General features: G+C 35.4%; 1 protein-coding gene, 1 non-coding gene and 1 pseudogene across 15 annotated transcripts in view; 2 read left to right on the top strand and 1 right to left on the bottom strand.

The window, feature by feature from the left end:
- The window catches only part of APC (APC regulator of WNT signaling pathway), a 145,514-nt gene that overhangs the window by 74,426 nt on the left and 55,529 nt on the right, over window positions 1-15,559 (top strand). For all 14 annotated transcript variants that reach the window (XM_074382618.1, XM_074382592.1, XM_074382572.1 and 11 more), the window contains one exon: window positions 5,267-5,380. In XM_074382618.1, the coding sequence (XP_074238719.1) occupies window positions 5,267-5,380 (114 nt within the window). The remainder of the gene's footprint in view (window positions 1-5,266; window positions 5,381-15,559) is intronic.
- On the bottom strand, window positions 437-976 carry LOC101050591 (chromobox protein homolog 3 pseudogene; annotated as a pseudogene).
- LOC120365678 (U6 spliceosomal RNA) lies at window positions 1,152-1,254 on the top strand. Its single transcript, XR_005580564.1, has one exon. It is a non-coding gene; the product is annotated as a U6 spliceosomal RNA (small nuclear RNA).

Here is a 15,559-nt window from a genome sequence, read left to right as displayed (position 1 = left end):
CTGTTTTTAAATTATCCAATTTAAATTGTCCATTTAATTAAAATCATTTATTTAACTTGAAATGTATGACTTCAGGAAATTTTCCAATTTAACCTGAAGTGATTTATTTCTTGGATTGCTCAGAATGATGGCATTTCAGAAACACTGTAATGACTATGGAAATTTCCCCTAATGTATTTAGAAAAGCTGTTCTGTCATGCAGTGGACATAATATACCATGGTATCAAATTTTGTTTTCTGATGAAGGAAGCAACTACAGAAAGCTATTATTTATTTGTTCAAAGTAACCAGTGCTATTACTGCAAAAGAAAACCCCAGCAACTCTCCCAATACTACTTTCAAAACGAACATACCAAACTTGATTTCTATTAAAATGTAGTTATTTCTTCACACTAATAAATAAAAAATCAAGACCTGTATAAAACAATGTGAACAATTACTGTGCTTCATCTTCTGGACAGGAATGCCAAGTTAGTTTCTCTTTATAAAAAGCAGTTAAAATTTGAGGACTATTTGTATTTGCCTCTTTCGGCAGCACCAACTGCCCAATTGGAATCCTTTTATTTCATCAGAAACATCTATTCTCCACTGCTGTCTGTGGCACCATTTACTCTTTCAGGAAAGACTTCTGGCAAAGCCTTATGGTTTGTCAGCTGCATACCTTTGCTTCTTTGATTTGCTGTCGCAAGATTCACTGTCAGATAAAGATTTTATTTTTGTACCATCTTTTTCTTGACTAGTTTTTTTAGAATTAAAAAATGTTTCAATTAACCCTGAACAATCTCAATTTTCTTTAGGTTCCCAAGTGGTGTCAGCATATATGAATCCCTTCCACTTACTCTACTTTCGCATTCACTACATGTCACTCAAGTACTTTTTCCACCATAGATTATTTAGGCTCTGCCTCTTCATCTTTTTTACTCTTTCCATCCTGTTTGTTTCCTATTTTTGGCAGTGTAGTTTTATTGGAGGCCATTTTATATTGCAGACTTGAGGAACTGATATTCACCACCTCCAGGCTGCTCCAGTTTATAGGTCTGTAGTGTTCTGTCAAAAAAGTTCTAATTCTGTCAGCCTCTCTCTCTCCATGTTAGTGATTTTATTCATGGGATGGCACATGTAAGATTGTTTCTCAAATACATTTATAGAGGCTGCTTCAGTAGCACGTATCCTAAAACTGGAACAATGCAGAGAAGATTAGCATGGCCTCTGTCCAAGAATGGCATGAAAATTCACAAAGTACTCTTATTTTTGTTTTTAATTGTACTTTAGGTTCTGGGATACATGGGCAGATCATGCACTATTGTTGCATAGGTACATACATGGCATAGTGGTTTGCTGCCCCCATTCCCCCATCACCTATATCTGACATTTCTCCCCATGTTATCCCTCCCCACCCCCCGCTGTCCCTCCCCTAGCCCCCACCAAAAGACCCCAGTGTGTGATGCTACCCTCTCTGGGTCCATGTGTTCTCATTGTTCACCACCCACCTATGAGTGAGAACATGCAGTGTTTGATTTTCTGTTCTTGTGTCAGTTTTCTGAGAATGATGGTTTCCAGATTTATCCATGTCCCTACAAAGGACACAAACTCATTGTTTTTTATGGCAGCATAGTATTCCATGGTGTATATGTGCCACATTTACCTTGTCCATTCTGTCATTGATGGGCATTTGGGTTGGTTCCAGGTCTTTGCTATTGTAAACAGTGCCACGATGAACATATGTGTGCAAGTGTCTTTATAATAGAACGATGTATAACCCTTTAGGTATATACCCAGTAATGAGATTGCTGGGTCAAATGGAATTTCTATTTATAGATCCTTGAGGAATCGCCACACTGTCTTCCACAATGGTTGAACTAATTTACACTCCCACCAACAGTATAAAAGTGTTCCTATTTCTCCACATCCTCTCCAGCATCTGTTGTCTCCAGATTTTTTGATGATTGCCATTCTAACTGTCATGATATGCTATCTCAATGTGATTTTGATTTGCATTTCTCTGATGATCAGTGATGATGAGCATCTTTTCATGTTTCTTTATATATGTGTTCTTTTGAAAAATGTCTGTTCATAGCCTTCACCTACTTTTGAATGGGTTGTTTGTTTTTGTTTTTTTCTTGTAAATCTGTTTTAGTTCTTTGTAGATTCTGGATATTAGCCCTTTGTAGATTCTGGATATTAGTCATATGGGTAGATTGCAAACTTTTTACCCGTTCTGTTGGTTGTCGGTTCACTAATGATTGTTTCTTTCGCTGTACAGAAGCTCTGGAGTTTAATTAGATCTATTTTGGCTTTTGTTGCCAATGCTTTTGGTGTTTTAGTCATGAAGTGCTTGCTTGTGCTTATATCCTGAATGGTTTTGCCTAGGTTTTCTTCTAGAGTCTTTAAGGTATTAGGTCTTACGTTTAAGTCCTTACCTTAGTGTAAGGTGTCAGGAAGGGGTCCAGTTTCTGCTTTCTGCACATGGCTAGCCAGCTTTCCCACCACCACTTATTAAACAGGGAATCCTTTCCCCATTGCTTGTTTTGTCAGCTTTGTCAAAGATCATATGGTTGTAGATGTGTGGCCTCCGAAGTCTCTGTTCTGTTCCATTGGTCTATATCTCTGTTTTGGTATCAGTACCATGCTGTTTTGATTACTGTAGCCTTGTAGTATAGTTTGAAGTCCAGTAGCATGATGCCTCCAGCTTTGTTCTTTTTGCTTAGGATTGTCTTGGCTATGCAGGCTCTCTTTTGGTTCCATATGAAGTTTAAGGTCGTTTTTCCCAGTTCTGTGAAGGTCAATATTAGCCTGATGGGGATAGCGGTGAATCTATAAATTACTTTGGGCAGTATGGCCATTTTCACAATATTGATTCTTCCTAACCATGAGCATGGAATGTTTTTCCATCTGTTTGTGTCCTCTCTTATTTCCTTGAGCAGTGGTTTGTAGTTCTCCTTGAAGAGGTCCTTTACATCCTTTGTTAGTTGTATTCCTAGGTATTTTATTCTCTTTGTAGCAGTTGTGAATGGGAGTTCACTCATGATTTGGCTATTAGACTGTTACTGGTGTATAGGAATGCTTGTGATTTTTGCACATTGATTTTGCATCCTGAGACTATGCTGAAATTGCTCATCAGCTTAAGGAGATTTTGGGCTGAGGTGATGGGATCTTCTAAATATACAATCATGTCGTCTGCAAATAGAGGCAATTTGACTTCCTACTCTATCTTTTTGACAAAAAGAAAAGAAAAAATATAATCTCAAGACTATGTATTTTAACTATTATCCATAAATACTTCATGTAATTTTTTAAAGGAAAATACGCTAATTAAAATATAACTTACTCTCTTAGCTTAGATTTTTCATTTTCTAATACTACTTTGAGAGCCCGCAATAGACAAAAAGGCAAAAGTTGAAAGAGAGAAAACCTTTTTGAAAACATTTAGCTAGCCAGGTTTCCTGAATGGACATTGGCTGACAGGAGATGGAACTGGGAATTTAAATGCTCACTCTCCTAGAAAAATTCAGGGTTTTGAGAGAGAGAGAAAGGATCCCTTTTTTTGATAGTGCCCTTAACATATTAATACTTACCAGTACTCCTGGGAATTAAGGAGCACAGATAGTGAGAGAACAGTTATTGGAGAATTGTTAGCATATGAGGATTACGAATTTTGGAGGATTTGTTGGGACTATTACTTTTATAAAGAAAAAAGCCAAAGTGTGGTTTTGCTTACCATTAACTTTGGAAATTAGAGAATATACAAAATCTAGAATCCAACTGTCTGCATGAAGTCAGGTTCAGGAAAAGGCTTAGATGTATAAGACAACTCAAGAGTATTTAGTTATTACCTGAAACAATGATCAGTTGTCAAGTTAATTTTTGTCTACTAATTTATTAAATTATCATGTTTATTTAATATGATTTATAAGACATTATTAGGAACCATTGACAACATGAGCAAATTTAAACTCTGCTTGTATTTTGTAACTTTTTTAATTTGACAGATTTTCCATTTATATTGGGAAGCCAAGTTAATGAACACTTTCATGTGGAAATATCTACTTATCAAAATATTAAACATTACTGAAAACATCAGATCTAAACCACATTATTGCAACACACTGTGTCATGTTCCGTGGTTTTTTGTTTTTTGGGTTTTTTTTGCAGAATGGGTTAGGGAAGTGGAGGACTAATGAGTGGACTTAGAACTGGCTCAATAGGAATAAGAAATAACATGCATACTATTTCATCTCTGTTGCAGCCCATAATTTGGGTATGCCTAAGGGAATACATTCTGCATATGAATGTTATCTGTATGTTGCAAAAGTAGAAGGGGTGAGAACAATCTAACTTGCTAAACTGACAACATAATTTGGAGTTCTTGGACCAGAATGCTGTTCTGAGTCAGATATATGTCATACACAGTTTTCTATGGGCATACAGAAAATCCGTAGCGTTTTCTTATTCCCTTCATGGCCCATTGTAAGTCTGTTACCTATCATTTTATTTAATCATTTTTTTTAGCTTTTATTACCTCTTGGGCATGGGTTTATAAGTTTCTTTACCTTTTCCTTTTAAAAATCCTATTGCATGCTTGGTAGTTATCACAGTCTTTGGAATTTTAATTAGAGGGTTAATAAATTTGTAAATGAGTCATCACTCATTCTGAGGAAGTACCTCTTTTTATTTGTTTCAACTTTTCTTTACTTTACCAAAGTCTGTGTTAACTTTGTCCACTCTATTTATGATTTTCTTTGTTACATACAGGCTTTTTCTTATCCCATATTCTTCATTTGATTAATGGAAAAGTTATCTCTATTTAGTCTGTATGTATGTAGTAATCCTTACCTTAAGTTGAAGTATAAGCTTAAGAACGACGGACTTGTTTCTTGATATCTCTATGTTGTCCACATTAATATACTAGTATTTAATAATTAAGAGTACTGTCTCTTCAGTGGAGAAGAGTCCTAAGGGAACTGAAGGTAGCCTAACTCTAACTGGACCAATTACATATTTTAAGTGAAATAGGCCAGTCTTAATAAAGCCACTTGTGACTTTCCCACAATAAGTGTTTAAATTCCACATCACATCAGGGATGTAGATTGAGTCTGACACCTATAATCAAATTTAAACACTCCTTGGAGTAAAAAATAATTTTCTCATGTACCATGACTGACATCTTGCTTATTCATTTTCTTTATTGGTACTTATATACTTTTTTGCTTTTACTGATGAACATAAATATAAAATATTAATATTTTTATATTATTTGTGGTTTTAGTTTTCCTTACAAACAGATATGACCAGAAGGCAATTAGAATATGAAGCGAGGCAAATCAGAGTTGCAATGGAAGAGCAACTAGGCACTTGCCAAGATATGGAAAAACGAGCACAGGTAAGTTATTTGTTTCTAAGTGATAAAACAGCCAAGAGTTACTAGGAATAAAATGAATTACAGCTCTGTTAATATTGATTTAATTTTATTGTTAAAGATATTTATAAGACTGTCTTTACTTTGGCTCTATTTCAAAATAAGGTTTATCATGGCTACTGAGCAACATAATCAATATTCATATGATAATTTTGTCTTTACCATATTCATTTCCCCTGATACTGTTTTGTTCTGCTCTGCCTTGGAATTATAAGGGAGAGAAAGAGTTAGGTGGTGGTCTTCTAGTAGCTAATAACTGGCTGCAGTTCTCCTTTGAGGTTCTTAATTCTTGTGATCTGAGACTGTGTAATGGCATTCAGAACATGTCACTGCTCTTCAAATTGTGCCGTTAAAAAAAAAAAAGTAAGCCCTCATTCAAGGATAGTAGGAAGGAAACATAAAGAGAATTTTAGGAGAGATGAAGTAAGTTGTGTCAAGAATATTCCCATATTTCTATCCTCAATGTCAAAAAAAAATATTAGCTAGTGTTGCCATTAAGTATTTTTATATATTATTGAATGTAGCTTTTTTATATTCAAACAAGTTTATGACTGACTAATGTTTTTAAGCCATGAAGAGTCTTTGCCAGTTGCTTTGGCTGTTTCAAAACTAGCATGGGTTGTTGTTCTCTTTTATAACTTTTGGGATAAATTGGGAAGAAAACATTTAAAGATTTAAGTAAATATTAATAGCAAATAAAAGGAAAAACCAACATTTACATGGTAGTGGCACAAATACTTTTTTATTCTATAAAACATATTAAATAGTTTCAAAATGGCTACTGTAGGGTATTTTACATTCTTTGAAGTATAGTCTTTATTTTTTATGTGAAGCTTTGTAAACATAATGTGTTTTTTGTTGTTGTTGTTGTTGTTGTTGTTTTTGAGAAGGAGTCTCATCCTGTTGCCCAGGCTGGAGTGCAGTGGCATGATTTCACCTCACTGCAACTTCTGCCTCCCAGGCTCAAGCAATCCTCCTACCTTTGCCACCTGAGTAACTGGGGTTATAGGCATGTGCCACCATGTCCAGCTAATTTTTGTATTTTTAGTAGAGACGGGGTTTCACTGTGTTGGCCAGACTGGTCTTGAACTCCTGACCTCAAGTGATCCACCTGCCTCGGCCTCCTACAGTGCTGGGATTTAAAGCGATCATGCCCACTTTATCATTTTCAGGCTGCTAATAAAGATATACTTGAGACTGGGCAATTTACAAAAGAAAGAGGTTTAAGGAACTTACAGTTCCATGTGACTGGGAAGCCTCACAATCATGGTGGAAGGCAAGGAGGAACAAGTTATGTCTTACATGGGTGGCAGCAGGCAAAAAGAGATTGGAAAGGAACACTCCCATTTTGAAAACATCAGGTCTCATGAGACTCATTCACTATCAGGAGAACAGCACAGGAAAGACCCACTCCCATGATTCAGTTGTCTCCCACTGACTCCCTCCCACAATACATGGGAACTACCACATGAGATTTGGGTGGGAACACAGAGCCTAACCATATCGCCCAGCCTAAACATAATATATATTCTGTCTGTTTTGGAGTATGGTGGTAGGCAAAGGTGCTACTAAAACACCAGTACCATGCTGCATTTCATAGTCCATACATATTAGTTTCATAATAAAGCTGAGGACTTAACTATTGTGTATGTGCATGTGCGTGTATGTGTACATGTTAGTTATAATACATGTATATAATATATTGTTTTTTCTTACCTTCCCTCTTGTCCCCATCCCATTCAGAAAGATTCATGACTTAAATGTCAAAAATAAAACTTTCAGTCTTTCAGTAGAAAATATACATGTTTCTGATGTTAGAGTAGGAAAGTATTTCTTAAGCAAGACTTAAAACACTAATGATAAAAGATCAATAATTTTACTGTATTAAAATTAAGAATTTGTCTTCAATAGGTACCTTAAAGAAAGTGAGAAGATAAGTTACAGATTGGGAGAAGATATATGACTGACAAAGAATTAAAATCAAGACTATAATAAATAGTTTGTAAAAATATATTCCATTTTACATGTAAATTTAAATTTGAGATTTTCAGGCATTATTTTAAAATGTTAGGATTGTTTCAAAAAAAAACTGAAACATATTACTTTGGTTTATATGAATTTGCATTTTTTAAATGTGAATTTATGGGATACTGTGAACAGAAGTAAGTTTTTCTGTATCTGTTAATGTGACTTTTTTTTTTTTTTTAGGAGATCCTTAAAGAACAAGATGAGTGGTAGTTGTAAATATTCTTGTGCTATATAAATATAAGTAGGTGTACTCCAGGCAGCTTATAACCCTGAAGAGAAGTTTACATGAGTTCTTCCTTGGCCATTTTGTTCACATAAGTGCTGATATAATCATTTTATTCTGAAATGCAATATTCTTCATTTTGGTAGTTAATATTCTAATTAAATTTTATTCTGTATTTTGAGAAACATAAGCATTCATTTATTCTGGAAATAGTTATATGAAGGTTAGGGTTAAAAAATACTGTGAAAAAGCTAACAAGGCAAATAATGGAAATGTTGGTAGAATATATAAGAAAGTTAATATCCCTACTCTATAAGGATCACCTATAAATCAATTGAAGATGGTCAACCATGCCAGGCATGGTGGCTCAAACCTGTAATTCCAGTACTTTGAGAGGCTGAGGTAGAAGGATCACTTGAGCCCAGGAGTTCGAGACCAACCTGAGCAACATAACAAGACCCTACCTCTACCAAAAAAAAAAAAAAAAAAAAACCATTTAGCTGAGCATGGTGGTGCACATCCATAGCCCTAGCTACTTGGGAGGCTGACATGGGAGGATCTCTTCAGCCCAGGAGTTCAAGTCTGCAGTTAGCTATGATCTCACCACTGCACTCAGAGAGAGAGAGAGAGAGAGAGAGAGAGAGAGAGAAGGAAACAGATAATCAAATAGAAGAAAGAAAACAGATAACCAAATAGAGAAAAAGAAAGAAAATAGATAACCAGAAAGAGAGAGAGAGAGAGAAAAGAAAGAAAACAGAACCAAATAGAAAAAGAGAGAGAGGGAGGGAGGGAGGGAGAAGGAAGGAGGGAAGGAAGGAAGATAACCAAATAGCAAAATAGTCAGAAGATGTGAATAGTTCCATCACAAAATTAAGTTCAAGTGTCTAGTAAGCAGTTGTGATAAGATGCTTAAATATCACTAGACATCAGGGAAATGTAACATAAAATAAGGTACTATATTTTTTGCCTCTCAGACTGCCTGAAACTTTAGAATTTGATGGCATGTAGTATTAGTGAGGGTGTGGAAGTAAGAAACATTGTCAACACTGTTTTAAATCTTTTTTTTTTTTTTTTGAAACAGTCTTGCTGTGTCACACAGGACGGAGTGCAGTGGCGCGATTTCACCTTACTGCAACCTCCACCTCCTGGCTTCAAGCAATTCTCATCCCTCTTAGACTCCTGAGTAGCTGGGACTATAGTTGTGTGTCACTATACCTGGATAATTTTTTGTATTTTTAGTAGAGACAGGATTTCACTGTCCTGGTCAGGCTGGTCTTAAACTCTTGGCTTCAAGTGATCCACCTGCCTTGGTCTTCCAGAGTGCTGGGATTATAGGTGTGAGCCACCAGGCCCAGCCAACGTTGTCAACCCTGTTGTTTCCAAGAATAAATTGATATTTTTGGAGGACAGTTTGATATTATTTGCCAATATTAAAATGCCTATGCTCTATGACTTTGTGACTCTATAGGACTTATAGGAATATGTTCTACAGAAATATTTACTTTAGGGGAGAAGAATATAGATACATATTTTAATTATTAAATGAGTAGTATGCAACCTATTATAAAAAGTTACTGAGTATAGTGGGAATATGGTAGCCAGAGCACTCCTTTCCCTCCTAATGATTGAACAAGTGAAACAAGAATGGCCCTGGAAGGGGAGAGAGATCTCAGGAGGATCTGAGGCTATCAGAAAAAATATTGAATCTCATTTGCAAGGGGAAGGAATAAATAAGAATTCCAAATAAAATAAGAATAGAATGAAAGTTATTAAACATAAGTATTACCAGAAACCAGAAGCAATCCTTATATTAAGAAAATAGTGACTGGGTGAAATAGCTTAGGGTTGTAATCCCAGCACTTTGAGAGGCCGAGGCAAGAGGATTGCTTGAGGCCAGAAGTTTGAGACCAGCCTGGGCAGTGTAGCAACCTTGTCTCTGCTGAACATTTTTTAAAAGTTAGCAGTTGTGTTGGCACTGAAATCCCACCTGCCTTAGGGAATGTTGAGGTGGTAGGATTGCTTGAGCTTAGGAATTAGAGCTATGATCATGCCACTATACTCCAACCCGGGTGACAGAGCAAGACCCTGTCTTAAGAAAAAAAAAAAAGAAAAGAAAAAATAATGAGGCGATTATCATTGCTATCATTAACATGTTTGAAAAGCTTGCTGTCATCGCTATTATTTGACTTTGTTTGAGAAACTTGACTAATGCAAATAGAAAAACAAAATAATGAATCCTACACTATTTTTGAACTAGAAAGGAAGAGATTAAATAATTATTTGTAAGTGATGTGATTGTTCACCTAGAAAAGCTATACAAAATGAAACAAAAAAATATTTAAACTAGTTAGAGAATCTGGTAAGGTATTTGGAGTTAAGATACATACAAAAATCAGCAATGACTACCAGTTAAAACTGGAAATGGGGATAGAGGACCTGTTCACAATAAGAGGAAATTAACTAGAAAAAGCCTGCATAAAGAAAAATACAAAACTGTTGAAGGACACTAAATTTTTTGGAACCTGGAAAAATGATTCTAAAGTTTATAATGCAAGAATTTCTAAAACATTTATTAAAGAATGCATCATTGAAAATTTACTTTAGCATTTGTTAAAATTTACTGTAAAGATGTTGGAATAATCACGTATGATAATAGAATAAATTTAGGCAAATGATACAGAGTAGAGACTACAAAGAGGTACAAGAATATTTAAAATCTTTACATGACAGAAGTTACATTAAAAACTTTGGAGAAAATAGTAAATTACTCAGAAAATTATATAGGTACAACTAATGACCTGTTTGAAAGATGAGAAATTAAATTAAACCCTTTCCTCACATCTTAAGAAAAGTTACAGGTTGATTAAATATTCAAATGTGAAAAATCTAAAATTAATAGAAGAAAATACAGGCAAGAGACCTTCTTAAATATGAACGGAAAATCAAAAGAAGTGAAGGGGAAGGAACGTTGGGATTTATCTCATAACATTTTAAGTCATTCATTGCCCCAAAGATATGATAAGAGAAAAATATTTATAGCACATAAAAGGGGAAAATGTTAATATCCCTAAAATATAGGAATTACTGCACATTAATAAGAAAAAGACAGCCCTATGTTTTTATTTTGTTCAGAGAGGGGGGTTTTGCTAGTTGCCCAAGCTGGAGTGCAGTGACCATTCACAGGAGCAACCATAATACACTGCAGCCTCAAATGGCTCTAGCAATCCTCCTTCCTCAGCCTCCTACATAGTTGGGACTTTAGATGTGTACCATTGCACCTGCCTAACCCATGTTTTTTGATGGGCAGAGGATGTAATAAGGCAATTTGTTAGAAAGATGCAAATGACCAGTAAAACACATACAAATGACTAGTAAATAATTTAGGAAAACTCAAAATCCACTCTTGCCTACATCTGTCAGACTATAAGTGTCCGGGTACCTCTTAACTGCATGGATATTGATTTGGTTCACCTGGTGTGGTGTTCAGTGCGTATTTGGTCACCTGGTGTGGTGGTACTTACTCTTCCATAGACATGTAAGCAAAGGTTAGAAAGTCCACATCAATTTGTTAATAGAGCTTAGTACTGAGATGTGGGAATTGGTGGGGTGAAGGTGTAGGTACACCTCTATATTGCCATAATTTTTTACAGTTCTACAGATACTGTTTAATGTAGTTTATCTCCTCCCTAGTTGATGGACACTTAAGTTGATTATAATTTTTCAGTTAAAAACAGCTCTGATGCCGGGCGCGGTGGCTCAAGCCTGTAATCCCAGCACTTTGGGAGGCTGAGGCGGGTGGATCACGAGGTCAAGAGATCAAGACCAACCTGGTCAACATGGTGAAACCCTGTCTCTACTGAAAATACAAAAAATTAGCTGGGCATGGTGGCGCGTGCCTATAATCCCAGCTACTCAGGAGGCTGAGGCAGGAGAATTGCCTGAACCCAGGAGGTGGAGGTTGTGGTGAGCCGAGATCGTGCCATTGCACTCCAGCCTGGGTAACAAGAGCGAAACTCCGTCTCAAAAAAAAAAAACAGCTCTGATAAACATACTTATTCATGTCTTGTAAACAAACATGCAAGAGTTTCTCTAGGTCAGGAGTCAGCAGTCTTTTTCTTAGAGGTCCACATAGTAAATATTTAGGTTTCGTGGTAGTCTCTTTTGCAGCTCAATCCTGCCTTTTTCTTTTTTTTTTTTTTTTGAGCCAGAGTCTCACTCTGTCGCCCAGGCTGGAGTGCATTGGTGAAATTTCAGCTCACTGCAACCTCCACCTGTAAGGTTCAAGGTATTCTTGTGCCTCAGCCTCCCAAGTTGCTGGAATTACAGGCATGCACCACTACGCCTGGCTAATTTTTGTATTCTTAGTAGAGACAGGGTTTCACCATGTTGCCCAGTCTGGCCTCAAACTCCTGACCTCAGGTGATCCGCCCACCTAGGCTTCCCAAAGTGCTGGGATTACAGGCGTGAGCCACCACTCCCTGCCTTTTAACAGGAAAACCACCGTAGACAATATATGAACAAATGGGCATGGCTGTGTTTCAGTAAAACGTAATTTACAAAAACAGATGGCTAGTGGCCCTAGTTTGTGGACCTTTGCCTTAGAATATATATCTTAAAAGCTTACGAGTGTTTTGAATTAGTTTTTGCCAAATTGCTCTTAAAATGTTCTTTTTAGTTTACATTCCTCCTAGTAGTATGTGAGAATTCTTGTTTCTGTGTGTCTTCTCCATCACTTGTGAGTCAGAATTTGTAATTAACAATCAGTGGGCAGTGAAACATTTTGTCATCTTAACCTTGAATATATTTATTAGATTTTGGGGTTTTCTTTCTAAGTTACTTCTTCATATCCCTTGATCATTCCCTATTTTAATCTCATGTTTTTATGTATTCAAGAGATATTTTAGTATTCTCTTGATACCAATCCTTTGTAGATAATATACATCTCAATTCCTCCGTGTCAAATCTGTTATCTATATTAGCTTCATGATAACAAAAATAAGCTTTTATGATAAAGCTAAATTAATTATATTGCCAGATTTATGCTTTCTGTGACCTATTTATACATCCTTTTCCTGTACTGAAGTCATAAAGGTAACTTCCTGTTAGCTCCTTAATTCATCGTGAGTTTGGTATTATGTATGTTGTGGAGGCAGGGCTCTATGTATATTACATACATATGTGTGTATGTGTATTACATATAAATATATATTTAATATATGTACATGTATAAATTCATGTGTATAAATATATATTAAATATATACATATTATATATATAATATATACATGTGTATAGTCACACATACATATGTATACATACATTTATGTTGTAAATTGAATTTCTCATTATCATTTATTGGATACAGCACTAGTTGCTCATCAACAATTGGTCATCTGTATGATATACCAAGTTTATATATGCTGGATGTTTCTGATACCTCATTTTTTGTTTGCTGCAGTTTTATAAATCTTGATACCCAGTTAGGTGAATCCTTCTCTGTTTAAAAATGTAATATTCTGCCTCATTACTCTGCCATTTATACTTTAGTATCAGCTTCTAACTGAAATGAAAAACTTCATGGGCTTTTGATTACAGTTACATTCAATTTATAGATTAAGGAGAAGTCACATCTTCATAATATTTAGTCTTCTTGGTTGAAAGGATGGACTCTGGAACCAGACCTCCTATATTCGGATCCCAGACCAACCTGCCGCTTAGCTACACTGTGATCATGGGTAGACTCTCTGCCTCAGTTTTCTTGTCATTACAACATAGATAGTGATAAACTGTAACATGTGAGGAATAAATGAGTTTATGTATGTCAAAACACTCAGAACTCGGCACATAGTAAACAAATTATTAGGTATTGTTATTAACTTTATATCTGTCTATTCATTTAGGCTTTATTTTATATCCTTAAATAAGGTTTTGTCAGATTCTCCACAGGGATCTTACACATCATTAAAAAAAAGTTATTCCTAGATATGTTACAGTTTTTGTTGCTATTATAAATGGGAATTTCTTTAATTATATTACTAAATTGCATTTAAGTAAAAAGTATCCAGCTGTCTTCCTGAAATCTTTTATTATGTCATCTCCAGTTTAAGATTCTATACACTGTGATATTGTTTGCAAATAATGACAATTTGTTTATCCTTTCCAGTACTTACAGCTTTTTTTCTTTTGTTGTATAAGAACACTAATATATCTTTGAAAGGAAACAGTGATAGTGGTCTTCTTTTTCTTGTCTTGACTTTAAAGGGAATTCTTCTAAAATTTCACAGTTAAGTGTGTTGTTTACTCAGGGTTTTTGATAGGTGCCCTTTATCAAGTCAAGGGATTTACTTTCTATTCTAATTTGTGGAGAGTTATCCTGAATTTGTATTACTATTGCAGTTTTTTTTAATTACTTTTTTCTAAAGTCATATCAGGTTCATACTCCTGAACAGTTTGTCATTAAACATAATTTCATAAATATTCTTATATAGAAAAAGGAAAAAATTACTTAGTGGTTAAGCATCCCTAATCCAAAAATCCAAAATGTGAAATGCTACAGTGAGCATTTCCTTTGCACGTTTTGGGTACTTCAGAAGTTTCCTGTTTTGGAGCATTTGGGGTTTGGGATTTTTATATTAGGGATAGAGATTAGGAATACTCAAGATGTCCTGGCTTCTTCTATTTTCATATTAGAAACAGAAGCACAAGAAATGTCATGTCTGAAACCATCCACCTCAGTGGACATCAAGATGTAGACATTACTGCAGTCTTGAGTGAGATACTGGCAATGTATTGTAAAATGGAGAGGAGCGGGAGATGCAGTTTCCTATTTTCATCCTCTAAATACTACATTCTTTAATTTAGGACTTTATTGATGGAGGGGAGCTAATTATATAGAAACTGATTATACAGAAGGGAGGAAACAATCAAATTTAGAAATCTAGTAATTGTGTATAGTTTGGATGTTTCTCTAAAGCTAGGAAGTATTTACCACCTCGTTGTAGAAATGATCACTCATTTTTGCAGTATCTTTAGAAAACTACCAAAAGTACAGGTATTTCCTCTTCAGACGGTTTTCATGAATTGGACATGGTAAGATTTGTTAATTAAAGAATTTTTTTTTCCTGTTTTTTGAGACAGTCTGACTGTGTCTCCCAGGCTGGAGTGCAGTGGTGAGATCTCAGCTCACTACAACCTCCGAGCCTCCTAGGCTCAAACCATCCTCCCACCTCAACTTCCCAAGTAGCTGGGACTACAGGTGCATGCCATTACACTCAACAAATTTTTGTATTTTTTATAGAGACACGGTTTCACCAGGTTCCCTAGGCTGGTCTCAAACTCCTGAGCTCAAGCAGTCTGCCTACCTTTGCCTCCCAAAGTGCTGGGATTACAGGCCTCAGCCACTGTGCCTGGCCTGAGAATATTTTTTACCTTAAGTTTACTATTTTCAGAATCATGATCAAGAATCAGCATAGTTATATTGTTAGAAAGAAAAAAGGGAGAAAATTAAGATAGATTAATTTGGGACAGTGAGTACAACTTCTTTGAGTTTTTCTTTTCTTTGTTTATCATAAGACTGTATAATAGCAATAAGCATTTTTTACTATGGTAGTAATAAAAGCATGAAGACATTGTATTTGAGTAAAACTAGATGTCATCAAAGAGTAACTTTTATATGAACATTTTTAAACTATGTATTTAAAGCTAATTGCTATAGTACTTTTATTATTTATCTGTTGGGAATGATATTTGTTTAGAAATCTTCTATTGATGGAGAATGTAAGTGAACAATGTTTAGAAACTATTCCATCTAGTTTCTAACACTGCTCCCCCCCTTACTGAAACAGTGTACTTTTATAATATCACTTTTGATTTCTTAATAATACGATGTTAAT

Source organism: Saimiri boliviensis, chromosome 1 (genome assembly GCF_048565385.1).
Source record: "Saimiri boliviensis isolate mSaiBol1 chromosome 1, mSaiBol1.pri, whole genome shotgun sequence".
In the NCBI taxonomy this organism is placed as follows: domain Eukaryota; kingdom Metazoa; phylum Chordata; class Mammalia; order Primates; family Cebidae; genus Saimiri; species Saimiri boliviensis.
Note: the sequence above shows the minus strand (reverse complement) of the source record. Positions and strands in the feature narration are given on the sequence as shown.